At 39.4% G+C, this 13,448-nt stretch overlaps 2 protein-coding genes across 2 annotated transcripts; one reads left to right on the forward strand and one right to left on the reverse strand.

Moving 5' to 3' along the window:
- Positions 1-1,801: 1,801 nt before the first annotated feature.
- Positions 1,802-5,260, reverse strand: LOC147229417 (uncharacterized). The gene is made up of 2 exons (XM_086154883.1): positions 5,175-5,260; positions 1,802-4,090 (listed from the first exon to the last, which is right to left on the reverse strand). The coding sequence occupies exons 1-2, from the start codon at positions 5,191-5,193 to the stop codon at positions 2,595-2,597; spliced, it is 1,515 nt and encodes a 504-aa protein (XP_086011009.1). The 5' UTR covers positions 5,194-5,260; the 3' UTR covers positions 1,802-2,594.
- Positions 5,261-6,455: 1,195 nt separating this feature from the next.
- Positions 6,456-12,077, forward strand: rrp15 (ribosomal RNA processing 15 homolog). The gene is made up of 5 exons (XM_086154884.1): positions 6,456-6,504; positions 7,473-7,753; positions 9,394-9,491; positions 9,579-9,759; positions 10,975-12,077. Exons 1-5 carry the CDS (start codon positions 6,459-6,461, stop codon positions 11,104-11,106), a joined length of 738 nt encoding a protein of 245 aa, XP_086011010.1. The 5' UTR covers positions 6,456-6,458; the 3' UTR covers positions 11,107-12,077.
- Positions 12,078-13,448: the final 1,371 nt, after the last annotated feature.

Consider the following 13,448-nt stretch of genomic DNA (forward strand, 5'->3'; position numbering starts at 1 on the left):
AAAAGTACATTTGAAAATTTGCACATAATATAATTATATAATTACAGAATTGTGTCAGGGCTAATATGCGTGAAGCTTGGACGAGTCTCTTTCCAGGGAGCCCCAGGCACCACTCCCACCACATAAAAATAAATAGTTCAACACAGTGAACACGGCTTCTTTAATTGAGGTCTGGGGCCCTACAGGAATCCTGCTGGATCTCATCAAAATACATATACAAATTTGCTTATTCTTTCCTGACAATTAGGCCCAGCATTTTTTTTTTTCGGAAAGATAGAATGAGACATAAATGTATCGAATATAAATTAAATTTGCTTTTTTTTTATCTTGAATATTTTTTTCTATTTGAACAGCTGCAGATTCATAGCTCTGTATGTATGATGTGACTGTACTGTGATTAATGTATATATATATATATATATATATTTAGAGAGATGATTTCCAAGTATCAGACTCCAAAACATCATGGAGACAAACATTAGACCCACAGCATTATAAATATGTATCATAATATTATATATGTCCTTGCAGTGAGTGGTAAAACACTCATCCCAGGTGTAAATATTATTTTATTCCAGTATGATACCAAAAAATAGAGACTTGACTCACTTTCCCCAGTTTGATATTATTGTTGCAACATAATTAGGTTAAATGTAATCCACAGCTATGAGACATTGGAGGGATTAAGAAGGCTCCGCTCTGACAGTAAGTGGAAATAAGCTTACCAGACGCAATCCAGAGAAATCTGACCTTGTGTCGCTTTGAGTTGCAGGTGGAGGCAGCAGACCTCATCTTGTCTGTCAAGATAAGAGGGTCTCAGGGAAAGGAGTGGCCCAAAAAACAAGTACTGCTTTTCAGTCTTTACTGCCCTACAGTGGTGACTTACTGAACATCATGCATCCATATCAGCTGTTATGGAATTTAAGATGCAAAAACAGATTCCACACGAATGCAGGTATAATTAAAGTTTAATTCAACTTCACTTGCGATTTGCCACAGTAATTTTTGTGATCAGAAAAATATCCGCAGATATCCCAGATACTTAAACACAGTTGAGAATGTGTTTCGTACAATACCAGTTATGTCGTCCTACACATGAAATGCACAATATTAAAATATCAAATGATTGAAAAGACAACAAATCATATTAGATAATTACAATTATGAGTTTGTTGATATAAATTAGACTTAACACATCGCCACCTATCACAGAACTAGGTATATCCTTTATCAGAGTCAGATTTTTGATTGGAATTAATGATTTCTCAATTTGTTTGAATAATTGAACATCTTATATACTTTTTGAATATCTTCAATGTAATCTTTTGAATTAGCACTTTTCAAAAGCTGGAGGCATTGTGTTTTTAACTATACCAGGGATGCTGGGTGTTAGTGGGAGAAATAGTGAAATTGCCAAAAAAATAAATGTTATGTTAAAATAATAGACAAAACTGATTTGGAATTAATCTGGATTTGCACACAATCTGCAAGTATCATCTAATTTTGAGAAACCAAGGTTTTTCTATCGGTCTCTGGCCACAAAACACAACATCGTATACTTTATCAATAGCTTAATGAGCTTAGTAGACTCATGGGAATTTAATCAGGCCAGTTCTCACACAGAGTATACACATTTAAAGGGCATTTTAAAGCACTAATAAGATTCACAACCCAAACATTGTTTAATTCCTTAAGTGCAGGATATACCAAGAGAGAAAGTAAAAACTGTGACCTCAAATATATAGCAATGTTTCTTTATATTAGATCTTTGCCAGCCAAAATCAGTTCACAGATAAAGAGCAGACATTTTGAACACATATTTATTCAAGTATTTAAAAAAAAGTTCAAATATGATTTTGCACTCACATTTTGCCCAGGTTTCTAAACTGAGTTTACAAAATATTATATTTACAACAGTGCAGTATGAGGTATGCAAAGCCAAACACTTGCTTTGAAAAATGTTTTTTTCTTCTATACATATACTTTTCATGCCTTTTTGTCCTAATGATTTGTTACCTGGTTTCTCCAACAACACATTAATAATAAATGCAACAACATTGCAGGATGACATCAAGTGGAAACATTCCATGCTAGTGTAGAATTTAACGTAAGTTGTAAGTACAGTTAAATCTTATGTTACTATATTGGGGTATGATCATGGCACAGTGAACAATGTTTTGTCTAGGGTTTTGAAAATTAAAATTGATTTAAAATATTTACATTTTACCATACTTTAGCCTCACTTGTTGATGTACAGGCTGAAAACTTGAGTGGCCTTGGACACATGTAGCACTATAATATTGCTTGCAAATCAGAGGTAATAGACTCCTGCAACATTTCTGATATATGTTTCTAGGAGACTAAATATGGTTACAAGCACAGCATGGACCTAGTGGAAGTCTAGAGGTTTGGGTCTCACTACGTCTTGGACAGCAGTTGAGATCAGTGGGACACAGAGGGAGGATAATACCACAGTACTTGGCTGATAAGGCTGTTTTTCAGGAACTGGACGGTGAATGTTTGATGAGAAAAAAATAAAGCCAACAAAAAATCCTTTTGCACAGAAAGTATTCAGGTTCTAAATGCCCACTGTTTCAAAAAGGATTGCCCATAGCAAAGATAAACACAACAGAAAGTTGCAGTCCAATCTTGATCACGTTCCCATTCCCCAGGCCTAAGACACCCAAAATCAACCCTACGAAGGTTCCCAAAGTGCCCATCCATGAGGAGGACATCACCATCATTGCCTCTGCTGCACCCACTGACACCCCAGCCACACCTACCACACCCAGCAGTGCTCCAGCCCTCCCCCCATTTCCTAATACAGGGGTTAAAGCCTCTACCATAGCCAGTAGAGTTCCTGCCACCAAGGCTGCCCCCACTATAACTCTGTTCTCTCCATGTATTTGCCTAACCAGTGGTCCCCCAACTGTAGCTCCCAAACCCAATTGACACAGTTTTGCTGCAAAGAAAGCTGTGTTCAAAGCCTCTAATGCGGACTGTTCATTCATCACAGACCTGATGACGTCTTTGGGCATGCTCTGCCCTTCTTTTTCCCTCTTCATGGCAGTTATTACAACCACCTGTCCTGCATGTAGGGTGAGCATTGCGATGGCAAATGTTGCCAGCATTCCCATGCATCCTACCAACATCCAGAACTTAAAATCAGATGACTGAAAAAATAAATAGGATATGGTTGCTACTAAAGCCAAAAGAATAATGAACACAGACTGGTGGCTCCCGTAACCAAATATGCCAAACCCTGCTGTTACCATGGCAACCACTGCCATTGGTATCCCTGAAAAAGCCAGAAAGTCCACATGATTGAGCACAACAGTGTTGATCCAGTCATGGATGGTTCTCTGCTCGAGCTCGGCCTCTTCAGTCTCCATTTTTTTCCTCTCAAGCTCTTTTCTCTGCTTTTGCTCTGAGGACCACTCCATCATTTGCTCAGTCTCGTTGGGAATGTTCCCTGCCTCCAGTGACAGGATCTTTTGCTCTACCTGCACAGTGACTCTTTCTCTCTGCTGAAATTCGATAACATTTATCTGCTCCTTCTCCTTAGTCCAATCTGTGGATACCTGGGTGCAGCAGGCCTCTCCTGTCATCCAAACAGTCTTGAATATAAAGCGCAGGATTGGTTTGATCATGGTAAAAATGCCCAGGGCCCATAAGAGACCAACTAATGTGTAATTTGTTGCAATCCATTCAATAATGACCCCGAGTGTGGCTCCACTGAGCGTTGTCCCAAAAGCTCCAGCAAGTCCTGCGGAGGCCCACAAGCTAGCCATGTCTATGTGAGATGCCCCACAACCCCTTGTGGCCACGAAGACCGAAGCTGTAGCTGCCGCCAAAATCACACCAGCGACCAGAGAGGTCATAGCAGAGGTCAGTGCTGTTGCTCCAATAAGGTTCCCCAGTCCTAGAGCACCCATTTCTTCGACGTGCTTCTTCACTGGATTTAGTGGAGCTTCTGAGCACATCATTGACAGAGTTCTGTCCACTGGATTCTCTATGGCTCCCAATATGAGGCCTCCCACTCCTCCCAGTACAAATGCAAGAGCCACCTCCTTGAGAGAGTTGGGCATTCCTGAAAGATGTCAAAAAAGAAATGTCAACCTCTCTTAATCCTGATTATCGGACAGCTATTTTTTCCTTCATTTGCTAAGAAACAACCAACAATCAATTTCATCATATAACAGCAGATAACAATGTGCCACTTGTTGTCCCCAATATATCTGACACCTTTTGTGTCAGCCACCACAAAGAAAAAGAAGAGGGTCACTCTTTCACAAATAAAGCTTTATATAGACAGCGATGGAAAAATTTCAACTAAACTAGGAACCTAAAACATAAATGGCTAGGCTCCAGCTTTAAGAATCTCTGACCGTTTGAAGGGAACACATTTTAAAAATAAGGCAGAAGAGCCATTCAAACTACAAACCAGTATAAAACACATACTTTCTTAACATGGATAAGTAACATTAATTCCACAGTACTGTCAGCACAATACTATGGAAAACCACATGATCAGAAATACAACATAGGGAACCTGTAAATCAGGACTTGTTGGCCACACATTACTTTTCCACAGTTAGAAACTGGAACTGGTTGATCCAGTTTGTCAGATAATAGAACTCTGATTTTGTTAACCTTTAACTGTCCAGGAAACTAGATATGTGCAACAGAAAAACAAGTAAGGGAGACTCACTGTTACATTGCACTTCAAATAGAAAAAAATATTACATTTTTTTCCATGGGAAACAAAATCTTAACAATCCAAATGTTTATATTCCTGTTCCATAAAGGAAACTGTTGTGCAATCCTTGCCCCCAATATTCACCATACACCGTTCTGAACATCCTGACAAGCAAACTAACAAATTTGGTTCCATGTAAATAACCTTATTTACAAATGTGAAATTGACATACAAACAAATGCCCCACTGACTGCAGCGCTGATGGTTTAACTTTTGATTCCTTTCCAGATTGCAACGTCTACTGTTTGAATAAGAATGCAAATGTAATTTTAAAGTAATTTAAACACTGAGAACATTCCCTGTAGAAGCGTTGACATAATATCTAACTATCTTTTGGAAATCTAAAGAAATACAATTCATCACCTATCATAGCAATTCTCTCAGTTACATGTTTAGAAATTAGAGATATCTTTACTCAGTTGAATCGCTGGCATGATGTCTTGAGCTTCACTGAAGACTGGAGAACTGGAGTGAAATCGTCCTCTCTCCTGAACTGAATTCATTGAACTGAAGAACCGGCTCCTTTTCCCCTGTTGTTTGACAGCCATCATATTGGGACACACCCACTTCCAGATTGCACTACTCTCCCTTCTCTCCAGTTCGTTTCTCCTAATCACCAAGATCTAACAGAAAACCCACGTTTCCTGTCACATATATGGCAACATTCTCTGGCCACGTTGTCACTGATCAGTGCATTCTCATCATCCCATGCTGTCATACTGACTGCAAAGTGATGGTATCTACTTGATGTGCTACTATCATGTATGGCAAAGGCTATGAACCACATACTACATTGTTTAACAGTCAGTTGAATTGCAAAATGAAAAATAAATAAATGCATTTTAAAGAAAAGTAGAGTTTACTGAATCCAAATCATTCGCAATTGAATAATTAATTGAAAAAAAGAGGAAAAGTCAGGACAAGTAGTCAGTGGAATTTCCTCGTACATTGGAAATAAGTCTTCATACTCTCAGTAATTATTGTATTCAACAGCTCAGCAACAAAATTAGATATTCAGAAGGCAAATTTGAATACTTGAGGAATGTACCCTGTCAAGAACAAGATGCGCTTCCATTTCAGAAATCAAACAATGACATCCAGCGGATATTACAAATCTTTGTTTGTTTGAAACTAAAGTAATTAGAATTTAATAAATTTGGAAATATTTCTTTCTTGTTTTACTTTTCTGTACAACTGAGATTCTGGGTTTTTCTGATGATTGTATAGGTTATACAATAGTCCACATTAGGCTACAGCTTGCCAATTCACTATATGATCACTATATGAAATTATGTGAGATGATGAAATGATGATAGCAGTATGTTTTGGTGCACATTGACAAGTTTCTTTGAAAAACATATTTACCCTTGATGAAAATTAAACTTAAATAACATTTGCAGGACTGACTTGGAGAGTCTTCACAATTTTACTATTGTTTTCCTGAATACATATTTCAACTTGTTCTAGGCGCAGCACATAACAGCCCAGGAAAACAAACAGAATGACAGAAAAGACACAATAAGAAACAAAGACAAATACATCTTCGTTTTATTTTGCAAACATTTCGGGCGTTTTCACCCGACTCATTGCTTTTGTATGAATGAAATTCCTGTCTCCCCAAATTACGGTTTTGATGACGTTACAGGTCGGAACTATCGGCATTTGCTGCAGCTCTACGGAACCATTTCTTTGAAACACCATGATGGCAACCCAGCTGGATGTACATGTGAGAACCTCGGAAGTGGGTATGTTCTTTTAAACGTTTAAAATGAACAGAAATGTAATTTTACACCAGGAGACACATGTAGCTAGCATGTTGCGTCAGCTCGATTTTCTTGTTTCTACTAACATGTATGTGAAACCTTAACATTGAAACGGCAAGGCCGCATGTAGATGCCAATGCACATGTTGTTTAAGTGTTCCTGATGCGCCTAAATACGACCCGAAAAAGAGTATTCATATCTTATTATTGGACATGATCTTTACATGTCATTTCTTTTGATTTCCAAGAAATTAGTTTTGTCCTTTTGAAATCATGTTTTGTCCTAAAGTTGTTGGCAACAACGGTCGGGAAACTATGGCTCGCGAGCCATACATGGCTCTTCCGGTGGCGGAATTCCACACAATTTTGAGTTGAAAAAAAAAAAAACGTTTGGAACTGATTCTAAAATACTTGTGATATTTCCTCATAGTACTGTCATTTTAAAGTAAACAGAAATTCCCAGGTTTGAAGATAAATTTCACGGGTCACCCGTTGGTCGAGTCGGGAACCAATGGCTCCCGAGCATGTCCGGGCCATTGTAAAGGTGAAGAAATCAATTTGATCAGATAGTCAAGTAGTTTATCATTGTAACAGAAAAGATGTCGAAAAGAAAAAAAGACAATGATTACCGTGCATTCCAGGCTTCGTGGACAAAGTAATTTGCATTAGGATCTGGGGTATGTCTAATATACAGTGATGAAATTGCATCGATGAAACAGTCAAATATAAAGCGACACTTCGAACAAATCCATGCAGCACCAGAAGTCGCATTAAAAGTAATATATATTAAATTTGTTATACGTTAAAAATACTATATAGCTCTCAATGAACTATATTTAGAACTATGTGGCTTTTATGGTTCTCCCAGTCAAAAAGGTTCCTGACCTTTTTTGGTTTTGTAACGACACTGTTGTCACAAAAGTGACTTAACTTCTTTTCCCTGCGACCCAGGAGAGGATCTGAGACCCCCGACTGAGGAGAAAGAGTCTGAAGACGGCAGCGACGCACCGCTGTCTGACGAAGGAGAGGGAATCAACGGCGACGATGGAGCAGAAGATGGAGATCATGAGGAAGATGATGGAGATGGCAACGCCAATGCTGGATGGGCAGAGGCCATGGCCAAGATTTTGGGAAAGAAAACCCAAAGTAAAGTCGGTATCCTTGAGAAGAATAAAGAACTGGACAAAGCAAAAGAAAAAGAGCGAGAGAAGCAGTTGGAGAGGAAGACGCAGGTAATGAGCATGCAAACAGGACCTATGTATTTTTTAAAACCAGGATGTTCTATTAATATAAAGGTGAATGTTTCCTAATGGATGTGAACTGTTGACAGTCAGCAGTCTCATGAAGCAGGAAGTTCCTTCTGTCCCCTTTGTCAATCCTTGATGTCCTACTATGATGAGCAGATTTGATTCATGACTTTTCTCTCCAACCTTTTTGTACCTGAGACGCTTAGAATTATCAGTTTAGCCATTGTTGCCTTGCCTCTATGACACCTAAGAAAGTTGCTCTTCAAATGTTTACACACAGAGCATTAACAGAGTGATTCTCAATGCCACTTATCTTCACTGGGCTCCAGACGGGGTTTACCATGGACTGCTTACCACTCTATCACAGGGCCACGTACGAACATACTGGACAACCATTCCACTGTTATTCATTCATCTGGGCAATTAATCAATCCAGTGAACCAACTGCATGTTTTTATTTTGGGTGGGGGAAGCCACACAGACAGGGGAGAACAAGCAAACTCCACTCAGAGAGCTCGTAATCGAACAAGGGACCGTCTTGCTGTGAGGCAGAGGGGCTGACCACCTCAGCACAGCAGTGACACGTGAATCAGTAAATGTCACAACATTGTAATCAAATACAGAGTTTCATCTCAGTGAGCTTTTGTTTTTCTGCTGTTACACGTTGCAGAATTTGTAGAAGTTCTGGAATAGCTTTTCCTGTGACTCATATGGGGTATTTTGGATAATGCTCCAAATTTACCAATCTCAAGTTCCCCAACTTCTTGGGCAGTTATCTTAGCTACCCTAGATTGTTCTTTTGATAGAATGGTTGTTGTTGGGCATCTGCTGTTTGTGTGTGTGTGTGTGTGTGTTGGGGGGGGCTTGAGACTACAAGACTGACTGACTGTAAACCTCCATAGGACAGAGGGACAAAGGCAGTATCCTAGCGCCTCCGAACTACCGCTGTTGAAAACAATGAATGGCAGAATAACTTTGCACTTAGAAATTAACATCCACAATTTTGCGAATTTGATATGATTCTGTGTTTAGGACTGTATCCTCTTTATTGCAATTAGATTTCTCCTTTAGTTTTAAATTCAATGTCTTGTGTTATGGTTCGGGGAGATCAGTGGGCCATAGCTATTTCAAAAATTAATTTGAATTTGCTATTTTGATTTTTGGGTTTCATTACTGGTAAAAAACAAACAAACAAACAATATATATAACAAATTTAAAATTTTAATATCCAGTAAAATACCTTTTTAACTCAATTATGAGAATCTCGCCCCTATTTCTTGCTTCGCAACATATTCCATGTAGGACTACCCACAGAACCAAACGTGAAATATTCTAGATCATAATCTGTGAGATTACAGGTGGCTTCATGGAATGAGCCAAGCAAATTTTTTTTATAGGCTTATTCTGATAGAGATCTGATAAAGACCAATTTCCAAGAAATTGATAATAAATGGCTTCTAACACAATCTTGCCTCTTGCTGAGATATGTGTCAGTTGAGCATATGTAGGTCTCCAAACAAGAAAGAAAAGATCGGCAAAAGGAAGCAATTTTTTCATGATGAGCATGACTCACCATGATGTAATGAGTTTAAACCCGAGAGCGTGCTTGTGTCTCTGTGCAACAGATGGACAAGAAGCGAGCGTGGGAAATGATGTGCCGAGAGAAACCTGACCTGGTGAAGGACCGCGAAACTGAAAGAACCTTGCAGAGAATTGCTACCAGGTGTGTGTGTTTGTATAGCTATGCTGTTCTCAGGCATCCTTAGAAGGTAGTTTGTGTTTGCTAACATCAGTCCATGTGCTCACATAGAGGAGTTGTCCAGTTATTCAACGCCGTGAGGAAGCACCAGAAGAAAATTGACACCCAGGTGAAGGAAGTTGGGGGATCGGAGAGGAAGAAGGCAAAGATACTCTCTACTGTATCTAAGAAAGACTTCATTGACGTGCTTAGAAGCACTGAAGGAGGCCCCATCAAGACGGAAAAGACTGCTGTAAGTTGTTTAATGTGATACACTGCACACAAATCCACTTGAAATCCCCACTGGGCCTGTCGGTAAACAACTGCAAATCAAACATGTCTTTCCGTTCAATATCATCCATGGGTCATTTTTAAGTTTGGACAACAAAATAAGTTGTTTTTTTGTAACTAAGAGATTCTGATCAGCCAGGTTTAGTTGCCGATATGTCCCGGCATGAATTGGACATCCATGACAATATAAGCCACTCAATGTGTCTTGCTCTTACTGTCCTGCTGTGGCTCATTGTCACATTCAGGATGTTTGAATTTGAATGTGAAAAGCTTTTAACTGTGTGCCTTTCCGAAAATGACGTGTAAACACCGCATGCTGTGTTTCGCTAGTGCAGCAACTGCTACAACCTTTTGCAAAGTCTGACTCTCAAAAGCCTCTGAAAGTTTGATTTCATGACATCAGGAACTAAAAACCAGCATACCAAAGCGAAGGGAATCTAGATAAATGGTTTGCTCAACTGATCCTGACCAGACATCTGAGGCAACATAATCGATTCCCTTATCCCTATAAAACACAGTGAATAGTTTTTTGATGTCTTAATGTGTGATGGTCATGGTTAGGGTCATGCCATTATATAAGAAATAACAGTCTGAAAATTGTTGCGCGTGATACACATACATTTATCCAGCATCTCTATTTAAAAAAGAGAACTACTTGATTTAATTCAATACTCATTGAAATCACTTTCAATTACTAAAGCCAGTTACAGTTGTGCCATGGACAGCAAGGGGAAGGAAGCTCCAGCCTCCTTCACCATTACTTAGACAGCCTTTAAAGACTGCAGAATGAGCCGGGTTTTGGGCAAAGTATCTGTTAAGGCCTTAAATGATGCCACGTTTAAAATAACAACATCCCTGAACCATTGGAAGCTGAATCTCCATTCCTGCCCTCTGGCCCTTTAAAAATGCTTCTCAGCTCCCGAGTTTTCTCACGTGTTGTGTGTTTAACCTCGATCATTATCAAACGAGTGTCACCAAACTGGTTGCAAGACTGGGTCACACCAGCCCTGCAATTGAATCGACTATCCACAGGGTGTCACTGTTGTTGTTGTTTTTTCCAACGTAGAGCTGGAAGCTCAAGTTAACTAGGAGAACCTCAAGTATTCAGCACAAAGTGAGCCTTTTTAACAGCTGTGCGCTTTGGACTGACACATGTTTCATGTGTGTGTGTGTTTAGACTCAGATGGCTGGTGCAGAGGAGAAGCCTGCGTGGAGTGTCCTCAGAGACGACTATATGATGGGTGCAACCATGAAAGACTGGGACAAACACAGCGACGGAGAGGAGGCAGACGCTGCAGAATCTGACTGACACGGCCCAAAGTGAATGAAAGACTATGGGCAACACGACGCGGTATTCCTGGGTCCTATCTGGGGATCGAAGTTCAGTTGTCCTAAAATCCCTGAACAATTCCCCTGAGAACCATTTAATAAGTCTGAATTGTTTTCAAAAGTCCCAGCTTCTTTATCTAAGGATTATACAGAAAGGATATAGAAAATGTGGAGACTGTGCCTTTTACAGAAACCATATTTGGACATATTCTGAATGTTTCGTGGAACATTTTTGTGTGGAACGAGTCAGTGGAATTTCCATGAGAACTCTGAACACTCACTTTTTTTTGTTTTGTTCTTGGTGCCTTAAATCCTAAGTCATACCTTTTTTTCCACTTCAAGATATATATTCTCATTGCTTTACAAAATACTGCCATCTCTGTGCTCTTTTTCTGGCACTGACTAATACTAATATTTGAAATCTGTTGGTTTTTTATTATTTTATTTTATTTTTATTCATCCCTGCTCTTTTCCTGCCAGTTTTAGCACAGCATAACTGTATTATCTAGGTGAGCCTTGAACTGGGTTTTCCCCTGCATACAGCCGTGGAGTTAACATAGCTTACTGGGATAAACAGGGTCCTGTTCATTTGCAAAAAAAAAATGATAGTGATATCACATCCTGTGTAAAACTGACTGATTTGGGATTAAATGCTGCATTTGTAGCCAAGAATCAAACATTTTCAGTGTGTGTATTAGAGTTTGAAGAAATCTCTGTGCTAGTTGAGAACATATTTTGTAAATAAGTAATTACTGTTAAGGGCAAATAAGTACAGTGGGAGAACAGCCTGTAAAATATATATGAGGTCTACGGGAGCTTTAAATAAGTTCCTGTATGGAGCGACATGATTCTGATTCCTCCCACATCTGTTGTACATGTGAACTATGTAAACCCTGTAAATATCACTTTTAGTACATTTTGGATTGAATAAACCATCACATCCTACTAGCTACGCTCAGATCTCCGTTAGCTGTGTGTGTGACGCTTGCTTCATGGTATCCACTGGCAGTGGTCTCATGCAATAGTAGTGAGGATGAAACCACATAAGTGACGAGGTTGACAACTGATTTGGTCGCGCAATTGAGAAAATAGGATTAATTCTCAATACAGCTCGCATAAATGTTTGATTACAGGAATCTATTGATTGATTCGTTTTCAAAGTATATGTGTCGTGCCAGAAATCAAATTATGATGCAGTGTGTTTCAAGGGAAATTGTGTCTGTCAATCTCATGAGCCACATTTGTACAGAGCAGAGTAGAAATTGTAGTCTTGTGTTTTAGAGCCAGAGGCTTCCCCTTCATCAGAGTGCACGTTTAGTGTGAGGTCATTGAAAATCAGAATTTAAGAGGCTGGCTCTCCAATTATGATTTGTGATAAACACTGCAAAGCAGAGTGCGAGTGTCTTGCTGACACTCTGACTTGACCTCCAAGTCACAAACAGAGACTTTGTTGATGAAGCCGGTCAGTTGAATTTAACATTTATAAATTGCTCCTTTATCACAGGTTTTTTTCTCTAAAGGCGGAGTGGGTCACAGATTTTTTTTTTAACATGCAATCATATATGAATGAAAAGCCTCTGTCAGACACACGTGCGAGGAGATATTTCTCATAATTTATAACTTATTCCACGTCAAACTACACATGACTCATTTTTCCCCAGTTGGGTCTGAGGGGATCGGGTTCTTCAGTTCTCATCCTCCCGGACGGCTCGCAACCTTTAGCGGAGGATTTCAAAACATGCCCCCACTAACAGTACAACCAGGGCACAAATACAGCTGGGAGCGATGCCACGAAGGAGTATTCTCGAAGTGAATTCTGAATCAGACTGGGATTCCGTGTAAATAGTCGTTTTTGGTCATGAGCCCACTGTCTGGAGTCAATTAATAGATATTTGGTGGAGATGATGCAATAATCAAGGCGTGATGAGATGAAGGCCTCTGTTAAAGTTGAAATTTCTTGGCAGGTGGGTTGATGGCAATTTAATGTTTGAGCCTGTACAGGCTCGCTCGCCATCTAGCCTACTGCCAAGATCCCTTTCAGCGGTGATCGGCGTTCCAACAGGGAGCCAGCAGATGGCAGGCTGTGTCTGCTGATGTGCAGAGAGCCAACAAAAAGACATGGGAAAGACAGAGAAAAGGTTTTTGGCATTTAAATGATGTTTATGTTTTTTTTTTTTTTTTTTCTTTTAATTGCAACACACAGGTCAGGACCTTAATATGAATGTTCGTCAGCACGTATCATCTCTACCATCCCTGATGATTTAAAAAAAAAAAAAAAAAAAGGCCAAATATGCAAAACAGTAAACATGTGACCTGTACAAG

Source organism: Fistularia commersonii, chromosome 11, assembly GCF_037954325.1.
Source record: "Fistularia commersonii isolate RoL2024-O1a breed Wild chromosome 11, RoL_Fcom_v1.0, whole genome shotgun sequence".
Classification (NCBI taxonomy): Eukaryota; Metazoa; Chordata; class Actinopteri; order Syngnathiformes; family Fistulariidae; genus Fistularia; species Fistularia commersonii.

What these genes read in the sequence shown, in the direction of transcription:
- rrp15 (XM_086154884.1), top strand. Translation starts at nt 6,459, where the DNA reads ATGATGGCAACCCAGCTGGATGTACATGTGAGAACCTCGGAAGTGG. An exon ending in TTGCAGAGAATTGCTACCAG is followed by an intron (nt 9,492 to 9,578) that starts GTGTGTGTGTTT and finishes GTGCTCACATAG; the next exon opens with AGGAGTTGTCCAGTTATTCA. An exon ending in TCAAGACGGAAAAGACTGCT is followed by an intron (nt 9,760 to 10,974) that starts GTAAGTTGTTTA and finishes GTGTGTGTTTAG; the next exon opens with ACTCAGATGGCTGGTGCAGA.